The 12,061-nt window shown below is 63.3% G+C and overlaps 1 protein-coding gene across 1 annotated transcript; it reads right to left on the reverse strand.

Moving 5' to 3' along the window:
* Nucleotides 1-1,533: 1,533 nt before the first annotated feature.
* On the reverse strand, nucleotides 1,534-9,357 carry NES (nestin). The gene is made up of 4 exons (XM_068995413.1): nucleotides 8,238-9,357; nucleotides 7,225-7,349; nucleotides 6,608-6,681; nucleotides 1,534-6,018 (listed from the first exon to the last, which is right to left on the reverse strand). Exons 1-4 carry the CDS (start codon nucleotides 9,198-9,200, stop codon nucleotides 2,021-2,023), a joined length of 5,160 nt encoding a protein of 1,719 aa, XP_068851514.1. The 5' UTR covers nucleotides 9,201-9,357; the 3' UTR covers nucleotides 1,534-2,020.
* Nucleotides 9,358-12,061: the final 2,704 nt, after the last annotated feature.

The following is a 12,061-nucleotide window of genomic DNA, read 5'->3' on the forward strand; positions in this document are numbered from 1 at the left end:
CGGTGTTTGGATCCGTTGGAGTTTCACCTTAAAAGGAAACTGTCGCCTCCAGGCAGGGGAGGGGGCCGGGGGCTTCGCAGGGAGGAAGGCAGCTAAATGTTGGGTTCTTATCGGTCCCTGGCTCCGAGCATCCCTGGGCGCTGGCACGGGAATGACCGAGCTAAATCCGGCGCGTGGACAAGCGCCGGGGCCAGCCAGGAGGGCAGCCCGGCCGGGCCACTCGAGCAGCGATGCTGAGCACACCCGTGGGCGCAAGGCTGGCGAGCCCCAGGCATGCCATGGCCACCCCAGTCACCGCGTCCCCTCGCCCGGGGTGACTCAGCCCTTTGCCCGGCATAAAGGAGCCCATTCTTCAGCGGGAGGCTGATTTATGCGGCTCTGCCCGCGCCGTCCCCACGCCCGGCTGCACAACGGGGCGATTGAACCCCGCCGGCTCCTCGCAGCCCCCCTGAAGCCCATCACCCTTTGGGTGAGAGGGTCCCCACCGCGGTGCCGGGGTTCCCGCAGCTCCCGGGGCCGGGATCCGCGGGTTGTTCCGTGGGCATCCTGCCCACATCGGGCAGGAACAGCGGCTGGTGCTGCTGGCTCCTGGCTCCGGGCGCTGGCACGGGCACAGGGTGGGCTGGGCTGGCATCCCGCCCCGCTCCTGCCGGCAGCCCAGGCGGAAGCTGGGGAAGTTCCCGGCCAGCAGCGAGCCCTGAGTGGCATCTGCGGGGCCCCAGGGATGGGGGAGCATCACCTCGGGGGGCGGCATCGGTCTGGGTCGGGGGAGTATTGCAGCAGGGATGGGGGTCCCTAACCCCAGGGGGCTGCATCACCCTGGGAATGGGGGAGCGTCCTCCTGGGGGTGACACCTTGGGTTTTAACTTTCATATTTTTCAGATCCTGCACTGCCTGGTGTGTAACTCTGAAGTTTCTTGTAGCCTGTTCACTTCTGCTCTCTCGTGCTCTGTAGACATAACAAAGCCTCTCCCGGCCTGCTGTCCAAGGACACCCAGACCGTCCTAGGCCCAAAATGTGTAAACCAAAGCCTCTAAAGGAGGGGCAAGCTTGGGGAAAATACATAATTAACTGACTTTAATTGGAGAATTAACCCTGATATGCAAATGAACCAAACCTATAAAAGTGTGAAGAACTCATGACCTGCCATCCATCCTGGGGCCCATCTCGGCAGTACCCCAGGGGTACCTTTGAAGGCCTTTCACATAAATACCTGCCTTTATCCCCTTATTCCTGCCTAGTCTCTCTTTTTAGGTGGCCTCTCAAGGCATCAGGGGCATCACCCCAGGGGGCTGCATCGCCCCAGGGATTGGGGCCACGCTGCTCCAGGGATGTGCATTGTCTTAGAGATGGGGGAGCGTCACTGCACGGACGCTGTCCCCAGCCCGTGCTGAACGATGGCCCCAAGTGCACCTTCCCAGCCAAAAGCAGCCTGGAAGTGCAACCCCCCCAAACAGTGCCCTCCCCTGCCCCCCAGCCCTGCCCCGGGGCTGCTGCCCCTGCCCCCCCAGTGAGGAGAGTCGGGGCTCTGAGTGGGAGGATGAGGCTTTATTAAATTAATATCGAGGCAGTGGGTACATCCAGCGTGGCTCAGCCCCTAGTGTTGGCAGGTTGGGGACCCTGGGGTGGCGGAGCCCCAAGGCTCTGAGTCCCGGGGTGCAGTTTGGGGGGGTCCCTAGCCTCCAGCTGGGCTTCCTGGGGAAAATACTGGGGGAGTTGAGGGGAGAAGAATTGCAGGGAAGGGGGAAACACAGAGTTTAAATTAAATACAGCCACGGCAACCCACCCACAGGAGGCTCAAAATGAAGCAGGGGTCCCAGAGCAAGCATGCGAGTTTGGGTGGGCTGAGGGGTGGAACGGAACTTGGTGGTTCTTCACTCTGAAAAGGGGTGCAAAAAATCCACACAAACATGTTAAAAACCATAAGGAGACAGGGAAGCGTTAGGAGGGCGGGTGGGACAAGTGGGGGTTCTGGGTTTTGGCAGGAAGGGGGCTACCAGAGGGCTCCCCCCGACTGCTGTCACTCGTCCCCTGAGGACCAGGGCTCCTGCTCAGCTCTGAGCCGGCACGCTGGTGGCTGGTCGGGCACGAGGCACAGGACGTCCTCCCCCAGAGCAGGGGGCACGGGGCTGGGGTCGGCTCCACCAAGCTTCCCCCTCAGGGCGGCATCCCCCAGCTTGGTGGCGGTGCCATCTCCAGGGCTGGGGGGCTGCGGTGGCACCACCGCCGAGGCGTCTGCGGTCTCTGTGGGGAACTCCTGTGCTGGTGCTGTGCTGGCGATGCCGTTCAGCACCTCCTCGGTGAATTCAGCCAGGTCTTCCAGACTGGCCTCCCGATGCAGCCCGTTCTGGGCCCGGGCCAGGCCCTCCATCTCTGGGACCACATCTGCTGGTGCCTCCTGCACCGTCGGCTCTTCCTCGCTGGATGAGGCGGGCGAGGAGTCTTCCCCTGCATCCTGGGGAAGCTCGGTCCTTCCAGGATCCTGCTGCCCACCCTCTGCCACCCTCACCCCCATCAGCTCCTGGTTGAATTCCAGGGCCTGCTCAACTATTTCCAAAATATCCGAGTCTTTCATGATATCCACCGGCACCTCTGCAGAGAGAACAGCTGTGTCAGGGATATCGGGAATCACCTCTGGAAACCCCCCCTGCTCCAGCGCAGAGCCCAGCGGAGGTGGGCTGGCCTCGGGGGGCTTCTCGTTCCTGGGTGAAGGAGGGCTGTCACTGTCGAGTGCTTCCTCCTCCGTGGATGGCTGCTCTTCCAACGGCTGCTCCGCTTCATCAGGCACCGCCTGGGCCTGGAGCCCTGCTGGAGGGGCGGCCTTGGCCGTGTCATGGAGAGCCGTGCTGGGCTCATCCTCATCTGCCCCCTCCTCCTCCTGCCCTGCCAACCCCAGGCTGCAGCCTGGGAGGGTTGTTGCTCCACTGGCATCCCTCTCCAGCTCAGCTGTGTCATGGAGCTCCTCATCCGATTCAGCGGCCAATCCTTCTGAATGCTCCAGTCCCTCCCATGCTCCGGTGCCTGTGGCACCCTGGGCTGGCTCGTCAGTACCTCCTGCTGATGATCCCACGGCCCTGAGACAGCTGGAATCTGCTTCAGGCTCAGCTGGGCCTTCCTCCAGCTCAGCAGTGTTGTCCTCATCCTTTGGCATCTTGGCTTCTTCAGTGGGCATCTCCGTATCGTCATCTGCTTCCCCAACAAGTGCCTCGAGGTGCTCTTTGCCCTCTGGCACTGGAGATGCTTCTCCAGGAGCCCCCAGATCATCTTGGCTGCCTTCAGTTGCTTCAACTTTAATTTCTTCAAAGTCCTCAGATATCTCAGCTTCCTCTGAGCTGGACGCCTCTTGGTTGGGAGCAGAGACCATGAAATAACCTTCCTCCTCCTCAGCACCCTCTGCCACAGCAGCCACCTCCACCCCTGCCTCCTCTTCAGGGCTCTCTGGCATGGTGGGAGTTGGTGGCTTGTCCCTCCCTTCCAGCCACCCTTCACCCTCGTGAGCTGGGTCAGATGCAGGCGCTGTCTCTGTGGTCTCCTCAGTCTCCGGCAGGTTTGGGCTGGGTGCACCCACTGCCAGCATCTCCCCTTCATAGAGGTGCAAGGGTGTGCTGTCCGGCAGCGTGTCCTCCAGCTCCACCCTCCTGCCAGTGCCCGGTGTGGGCTCTGGGTCTCCGGGGGCCTCCTCCGATGCCCACTCGCCACTCTCCACGCTGTCACCTGGCACCTGCTCCAGTGCCACGAGCTCTGAGCTCGCTGGCTTCCCCAGCTCTGAGCTGAGCTCGGCATCAGCATCCTCATCCTGCACCTCCCATGGCTCCTCTGGAGCCTCGGCCAGCTCCTGGCTGTGCCCTTGCTCAGGGGCACCTGGAGGGGCTGGGTCAGGCTCTGCCACGGTGCTCTCCTGCTCCTGCCTCACCAGCTCCGGTGCCAGCTCAGCCTCTGGCAGTGGCTGCTGCTGGCTCATCTCCTGGCTCTTGGCATCTTCTTCATCATCTTCCTGGGCTTCCTCCAGCTCTGCTGGCAATGTGCCATCTCTCTCCTCCCTTTTCAGCCTTCCTGCACTGCTCGGGGTGTCATCTGTCCAGGCTGGCTCTTCTGTCCCCAAAACTCCCTCTGTGTCCTCTGCTGTCACCCCCCAGTCCTCTGGACAGGGCTCTTGGCCACTGCCATCATCCCCCCCAGCCCAGGGCTCCTCTCCTGGCTTCAGCTCCTCCTCTTCCCCCCCTGCTTCCACAGAGCCGCTTTCCTGCAGGTCCTCAGGCTCCTCTGGGGCTCTGCTCTCCCACTCCAGGATGTCACCTGCCACAGCCTCTCCTGCCCCAGGATCCTCTCCTGCCTTAGAGCCTTCTCCTGCCTCGGAGCCCTCTCCTGCCTCGGAGCCCTCTCCTGCCTCGGAGCCTTCTCCTGCCCCAGGATCCTCTCCTGTCCTGGAGTCCTCTCCTGCCCCAGGATCCTCTCCTGCCCTGGAGTCCTCTCCTGCCTCAGAGCCTCCTCCTGCCCCATGGTCTTCTTCTGGCTCGGAGTCCTCTCCTGCCCTGGGGTCCTGTCCTACCCCATGGTCCTCTCCTCCCAGCACCTCCCTGCTGGCCTCTCTCTTTTCTCCCTCGCCATCTTTCACTCTGCCTGTGTCCTCCTCTCCCACAGAATCTTCTTCAGCTCCTAACGAAGCCTCCTCTGCTGGGATGGCCTCATGGACACTTGAGGGCTCCTGCTCTGGGCACAGCTCCTGTCCCCTTTCCTCCTCTGCAGCCAGATCCATTTCACACACGGGCATTTTCTGCTGCTCAGACCTTTCCTGCTCTGCATCAACAAAGTCCTCTTCCAGGTGACCTTTTGTGGGCAAAGCCAGGTGGCTTTCTGCAAGGACAGCATGAGCAGATTCTCTGTGCAGACACTCCTCTTCTTGCACATCTTTTCCTTCTTCCTGGAAATCTCCATTCTCCTCGCAGGGGCTGTGGAGTCCCCTCTCCTCCTCCTCCTCCTCCTCTGAGGGGTGTGATGGCTCTGTGCTTGGGGTCTCTGCCCTGTCCTCCTCTTGCTCTGGCTTTTCCCAGCTGGTCACTGTCTGTCCAGGAAGACCCCTGTCCACTTCCTGGGCCTCCACTTCTGAATCCCTTGGGCTCAGCACAGCAGGTACCTCCTCCTCCTCCTCTTCCTCCCATGCTCCCAAATCTTCCCGGCTCCCTGAGGCACTCAAGGAAGTGGCCATGCCCGGTGGGGACACGGCTCTGTCCTGCAGGATGCTGCTCTCCAAACTCAGCCCCTGGAGCACGACTTCCCCAACCCTCTCCTCTGCTTCAGGGCTGTCCCCATCCTCAGAGCCCTCAGAGGGGTCTTGCTCTTCCCCAGGCCCCTCTGACACAGCCCCTCCACAAGCCTCTGTGGGGAAAACGGGGCTGGGGACACGGGCATCCTGGGGGGCCCCCACTGTGCTGAGCGTGGGCTCTTCTTTGGGCTGAGCATCATCTTCCATTGCCTTGAGCGCGTCCTCCAGCGCCTCGCTGACCAGCTGGGCCGGGTACTGCAGTCTGCGGGCGGGCACCGCTGCCAGGGGCTGCTCACTGGCATCGGGAGTGTCCCCCATAGCTCTGGACAGAGGACACTCCGCCCCTTGGCTCATCACTGCCCCGTCTCCCCCCGGCCAGGCGGGACCCTCTCCCCCAGAGCTCCCCGGCTCTGGTGGTGAGGGACTGGGGGGCTCCGGGGAGAGAGGAGGGGCAGCTCTGCCTGCCTGCGAGGGGCTGGGTGTGGGGTGGACAGGGGCTCCCGGCCCCCCAGCCCTGCCGGCAGCCGGCAGTGCCGTGGCATGGAGGACCGAGCTGAATTTCTGGAGCTCCCTGGCACCGGGGCTCTGGTTTTTGGGTGTCAGGGTGTCGCTTTGGGGTTTTGCTAGCTGCCCCCTGCCCTCTGCCCTGGGGAAGATGGAGGGGCTGGCGCAGTGGTCTCGGGGCAGCAGCCGCCTGGTCTCAGGGCTCGCTGGTACCAGTTTGCTGCTGCTGCTGCTCACCTCCAGTTTGAGATCTGCAAAGAGTGAGGTGGAGCCGTGAGCGGGCAAGAAGCCGCTCCAGGGCTCTCCCAGCCCTCCCCTGCCGCCTGGCTGCCTCTCGCTGCCCCCTGTCCTATTTTTAAACGGCTCCTTCTTGGAAAGTGGGAAATTCCTCCCTCTTGAGTGCAGCGGATGCTGGAGGTCCCAGGGGATTCAGCATCAGGCCGGGACAATGCTCTGGCCAGCTGCAGCCACAGTCAGGTCCTGCTGCTGGGGAAAGTGTGCAGGTGACAAGCTTTCCTTGTTTTTTTGGGTTTTTTTGTTTTGAGGAAAAAGGAAATGCTCAGCCTGTTACCACAGCCCGCCGTCCTGCTGGGCAGATCCGTTCCTGCCCTACCCGTGCAAGGCAGGGAATTAAAAAAAAGAGGCGAAGGAGCAGATAAGCCTTATCTGGGCTGTGAGCCCCGTGCCAAGAGCCCCCGGGCGCTGTTCGCACCTTCCTATCGCGGCCGGGCAACCGCTGCCAGGAAAATGCAGGAAAATGTGTCTAAATCCAGCCTCACTCCCCGAGCCCTCCCGGGGTGACGCGGTGGCGATGCCGGGCTGGCGCCGGGGGTCCCTTACCTCGCAGTCCATTGGCCAACCTGAATTCCCCGGCTGGCATCTGCAGGCGGGTGCTCTCCGCTTCCAGCAGCGTCCTGGAGGAGGAGAGGAGCACGGTGGGTGCTGCAGGGTGGGTGCTGCGGGGTGCTGGGCGCTCCCTGTGCGCCCCAGCTCGCCCCGCTGGGCTGCGGCAGCGTCAGGACAGGTAAACCGGGGCGCGGAGTGGCTACGGATGGTCGTGCTGCTCTGTCACGGAACGGGGGGACCGAAGAAGCCCCCCTTGCTCCTGTCTCCCCTCCCATCCCCCCGTGCCCGGGATTAGTGTCCGTGCAGGGTGACATCATGCTCTGCCGGGGAGGCCCCTCGCCTGGGCTGGGACAGCCCCTATTCTCATGCTAATTGTCCCCCCAGTCCTGGCAGGCGGCCTTTGTGTGGGGCCATCTGGAAGGGCTGCGGAAGGGGCACAGGGCTACCCCTACCGAGACCTCCCGAGTGCCCGAGACCCCCTTGTGCCCGAGACCCCTCTCGTGCCAAGACCCTCCTGTGCCTGCCGCGGTGCCAAGCTCGGCCCCAGCTCCCTGCCCACCGCACGCCGGGGAAGCGGCCACTCCCAGCCCCGTTCCCATCGGGAACCTCACCTGTAGGTCGCCACTTCCAGGCTGAGGGACATCTTGAGGTGCATGAGCTGCTGCCTGTCCTCCAGCACCCGGGCGATCTGCGCCCGCAGGCTCTGCTGCTCCTGCTCCAGGGCCTCCATCGCCAGCTGCGGGTAGCACAGGGGGGTCAGGGGCACCCCAGCCCCGCCTGAGCCCTGCCGGTCCCCGCGGACCTGGACAGGTGGCTCGGCTCATCCCCTCAGGACGCTGGAGGGACAGGAGTCCTGGGCGCTCGATTTTAGCACGGGGGGCTGAGGGTGGGGCAAGGAGACGAGCAGGGCTGAAAGGCGATGGGGAAACGGCTGCTGGAGGAGGGAGGAAAGGCTGGGGTGATTCAGGGCTGCGGGACGCCGGCGTGGGAAAGAAACAACTTTCAGGCGAGCAGTCGAGGCCGCGGCACCCTCTGCCCCAGGACACCCATGGCTGGTCCCAGGACCTGGAACAAAGAGGGACCCTTCCCCGGGAGTGTTCACGCCGTTCCCGGTATTTCCAGCCCACCCCGCCTCCACCTCCCTCAGCTGAATCACTTTTGCAGCTGTTGAATCGCAGCTGCAGCGAAGTCGGCCGGAGTTTATCCTGCCCGCACCCTGCCGCTGCCTGCACCCCGCACCGGGAGCAGCGGCTGTCGTTATCCCGGGATCCTGACTCTGGAGCCCAGCAGGACATGGAGCAACCGGGCAGGGTGCTGGGGGAGGACCCGGTGTCTGGGTGCTGCTCCCCTGCAGTGGGGTGGCCCTGGGTCTCTGTTGTACGGGGGACAGGGATGTCCCCAAGCCGCTTTGCTCTTCCTCCCGCCCTCCTCGGCTTCATCCGCAGCTCATCCAGGGCCGCCGTCCATCCCTTCCCTGGGGTTTGTTCCCTCTGTCTTCCCTCCTCCCATCCATCTCTCCCATCCCTTTGCTCAGGGATGTGCCCTGAGTGCCCACCCAGGCACCCACAGCCCCCTGCTCTCCCCCTCCCCAGGGACCCAGCGCCTTCCCGCTGCCTTCACTCGCCTGGAACTTTTCTGCCTCCCCGCGCTGCTCCTGCCACTGCTGGGCCAGGCTCTCCTCCAGCATCTCCTTCCGTGCTTTGAGACCTGCCAGGTCCTTTTCCAGGTGCTGCAGCTGCAGCTGGCTCTGCTGGTTGTCCTCCACTGCCTTCCACAGGTTCTCCTTGGCCTGGCAGAGGGAACCCTCCAGCTGCGACACCTCTGTCTTGTAGGTCTCCACCGCCCCTTTCCAGATCTCCGAGAGCCTCTTGGAGTAGTCCTCGACCTCCACTGGCTGGAAAGCCACCGGTGCACAGCGGAAGCTCTCCAGGCTGTGGGAGAAACTCGCAATCTCCTGGTCCAGCCCCGCTTTCTCCTCCTCGTGCACCTCCAGCAAGGCTTCCACCTCCTTCTCCAGCTGCACGGCTCTCTCCTTCAGCCAGATCTGCGCTCTCCTCTCCTCCTCCAGCTCCTTCCTGCTCAAGGACAGCTGCTTCTTAGCTTCTTCTCGGGCTGCCTGCTCCTTCTGGCACCTGCTTTTCACCTGCTGGACCTCCTCGTAGAGATTGTCCCTGGCCAGCTCGGCCGTGCACTTCTCCCTGAAGGCGTGATCCAGTGCATCCCGCAGGGCTCGCAGCTCCTCCTCGTACTTCACCCGCCACGAGTCCCCGTTCGGGCTGCTCTTGGTGCTCTGGATTTCAGCTCGCAGCACCTCGTTCTCCTCCTCCAGGAACTTCACGCGGGCCAGGTACGCCTCCAGCCGCTTGTTGAGGTCCCACATCTGCAGCGACTCCTCTCCCAGGGCTCTCGCCCCTGCGAAACTTTCCGTGCTCAGCATCGGCGCTGCCGGAGGATGCGGGGGCTCTGGAGCCGGCACTGCCAGAGGAAGACGCCGGGGGAGGAGGATGCCGGGGAGAACGCCGAGGCAGAGTGGGAAGGCGGGGAGGGAAGCGAGTGGCTGCGAGCAGAGGGGAGCGCAGCTATTCATACTCTGCGGTGGCGAGTGGGAGGCCCCCGAGACCCGGACGAACAGCCGGCTTTAACCCTTGCACAGCCGGGCCGACTCCAGCCCACGTGGGCTCGACGCTGAGCTCCGATTTCCCAGCCCTGGGGAAGAGCAAGGTGCTCCTTCCCACTTTGGAAGGGCGGCTTGAGGGCTTGGATCCTCTCCCGGTGTGGCTTGGCTGGGAATGCCCTCCCTAAAGCCTGAGGGCCACGCCAGGGAGCCGGAGGGCTCCCGTGGGGCTTGGCGTGGAGCTTGGGAGATGTCCAAGGGCAGTTGGCAGATGCCCATCCTGAGGGCTTGGCTGCAGCATCCCTCCGAGCTGGCCTGTCAGCCCCGTGCTGCTCCAAAACCTCGGGGCAAGGGAGCCCCAAAGGAGCCCACCGAGAGTCTCACAATCCCGGGGAGGTGATGGCTGCACCGAGGACGTCGGTGCCTCTTGGTGCCCGGGACTGTCTGGGGCTCAGCACAAACCACGGCAGGTCCGGTGCGCTGGATCCACCCACACGGAAATCCCTTTGCAGAGGCAGAGCTGCCTCGGGGAGCGCAGCGCGTCACCCCGGCCGATGCCTCCCTGGGGCGCTGCATCCAGCTGTGTCCAGCTGCAATCTTCCTTCTTTCCAGATGTCCGCGGCGGGATGTGCTGAGCAGAGCCGGGAGCCCAACGGGAGCTGCTCCTCCGGCAGCCTCCGAAACTTGGCAAGCGTCGGCTCCGCGTTTGGTTTCCTGACCGCCGTCAGGCAGTCACGGTCGAGATAGGAATCGCTTCACGGGGAGCATTTGGGGATTAGGATTTTTGATCTTCTCTTTTTATTTACCCCAGCTGACTTACTTTGGGGGAAGGGCAGTGCGCTGGCAAGGGGCGGAGATTCAAAAATTCAAACTCGGGAGGTTTGTGTGAACAAAAGGGGCAGGAAAATGTCACTCGGGGAGAGACTTGTTGCCAGCGCTTTCTCCTGGTCCTCCCCCTCCCAGCAGACGGTGCTTTTTCCCACGGGAGTGTCCCTGCCATGTCCTCACCAGGGCACGGAGGACAAGAATGTCTCCTCCCGAGCTGTCCCACGGGACCGGCTCTAGGCGAGCGCTTCTGGAAAGACAAGCAACAGTCCCCTCTGCTGGCAAAGGCCACCCAGAGCCGTCCCCGAGCTCTTTCCAGCCTCGCACCGTTCGGGAGCTGGGGGGGTCTCACGCCCCCCACATGGGGGAGCAGCAACAGCGGGGGTCCCAGCACCCCCTCGGAGGGACGGGGTTTTGCCCTGGTGCCTGGATGGTGGGGTGGGTGGGGGGATGACCCGGCTCGGGGGTCCCCAAAGGCATCATCTTTCCGGCTCATCTCCGGCCAGACATCCTGTCTGGCTCCTTGGCCCGGCTCTGGTTTGCCTCTCACAGCCAAGACTGAAATGCCATTAAGGAGCACAGGGAGCGCTGCGGTCGGATAATTGATCCGGGGTCCCCAGAGCTCCGGACAGGGGGGTGATGAAGCCCTGCTGCATGTCTTTATCCTCCTCCTCCTTACTTCCACAGCACATCCGTTCCAGAGCTGGCCTCCCCTGCTGCCTAGCTGCTCCCACTTTCCTCCTTTCCACCTCCTCTTGGGTGCCCCTGGGATGTCCAGGTGCCCCAATACTGGTGTTGGCTGCAAGAAGACCCCCAGTGCTCACGAGTACACTGGGAGGTGCCCTGGGAATGAGCATTTCCTCCCTCCCTGGCCTTGTCCTCCTCTTCCTCCTCCTGCCCTTGTTTTGGGGCTCCCCACTGTGCCGGCTCCCCTCTCTCTCAGCCAACAGCAGGGCTCAGTGGGATGGTCCCAGTCCTGCAGCCCAGGGAGGACTCGGGGTCCCCAGGGGTGTTGAGGGGTCCCAGTGCTTCCCTGTGTGGGGGAGCCAGGGGGCAGAGCTGGGGGCACCCTGGAGTGCACATGGCTGTGTATCCCTTCCTCCCACGGTGTGCTCGGGGTTGTCAGCGACTTAGGATGGGGACGTCTGTGTTCCTGGGGGATGGCTGCAGTCAGGAGACTCTCAGAAGGGAGATGTCCTTCTCTCTGAGGGATGTTCATGGTCAGGAGTCTCAGGAGGGGCATGTCCGTGTCCCTGGGGAATGCTTGAGTTCAGGATGCCCTAGGATGGGGATGTCTGTGTCACTGGGTGACGATCAGGGTCAGAAGCTTCTCCGGAGGGAGATGTCCAGACCTCTGGGGAATGCTTGGGGTCAGGACCCCCTGGGAATGGGATATCTGTGCCCCTGAGAGGTACTTGGGGTCAGGACTCCGTGGGGTGGCACCCCTGAGGGGTTCTCAGGGTCAGGACCCCCTGGGAATGGGATATCTGTGCCCCTGAGAGGTACTTGGGGTCAGGACTCCGTGGGGTGGCACCCCTGAGGGGTTCTCAGGGTCAGGACCCCCTGGGAATGGGATGTCTGTGGCCACTCAGCAGCGGCAGAGGTTTGTGGGGGCGGCAGTTTGAGGGTGTCCCAGCCCTGCAGCCCCAGGGTGGGAGCTGGCACGTGCTTGGCACAGGGTGCATGGCAGATGCTGGTACGTGACTTTGAGCAGGGCTGGAGGAGGAAACACAGCTGGGCACTGGGGCCCTTCCAGCCTGAACTCAGCTGGGGCTGGGGAGTTGTGGTGGTTGAGGGTCCCTGTGGGGACCTTTCTGTGCCCTTGGCTGCTGGGGCTGAACTAATGGTAAGGGTTGAGTCCCAGCGTCTCTGGAGCTGCAGGCAGGGATGGGGACTCTCTGGTGTCCAACAAGGGTTGTGCCCTGCTCCTGCCTCACTTCTCTCCCTTCCCTCCTGCCCCTTCCAGGAGCTGGATGTCCCAAGGACTTTGCCCCATCGATGCCAACAGC

Source organism: Aphelocoma coerulescens, chromosome 25, assembly GCF_041296385.1.
Source record: "Aphelocoma coerulescens isolate FSJ_1873_10779 chromosome 25, UR_Acoe_1.0, whole genome shotgun sequence".
Taxonomy (NCBI): domain Eukaryota; kingdom Metazoa; phylum Chordata; class Aves; order Passeriformes; family Corvidae; genus Aphelocoma; species Aphelocoma coerulescens.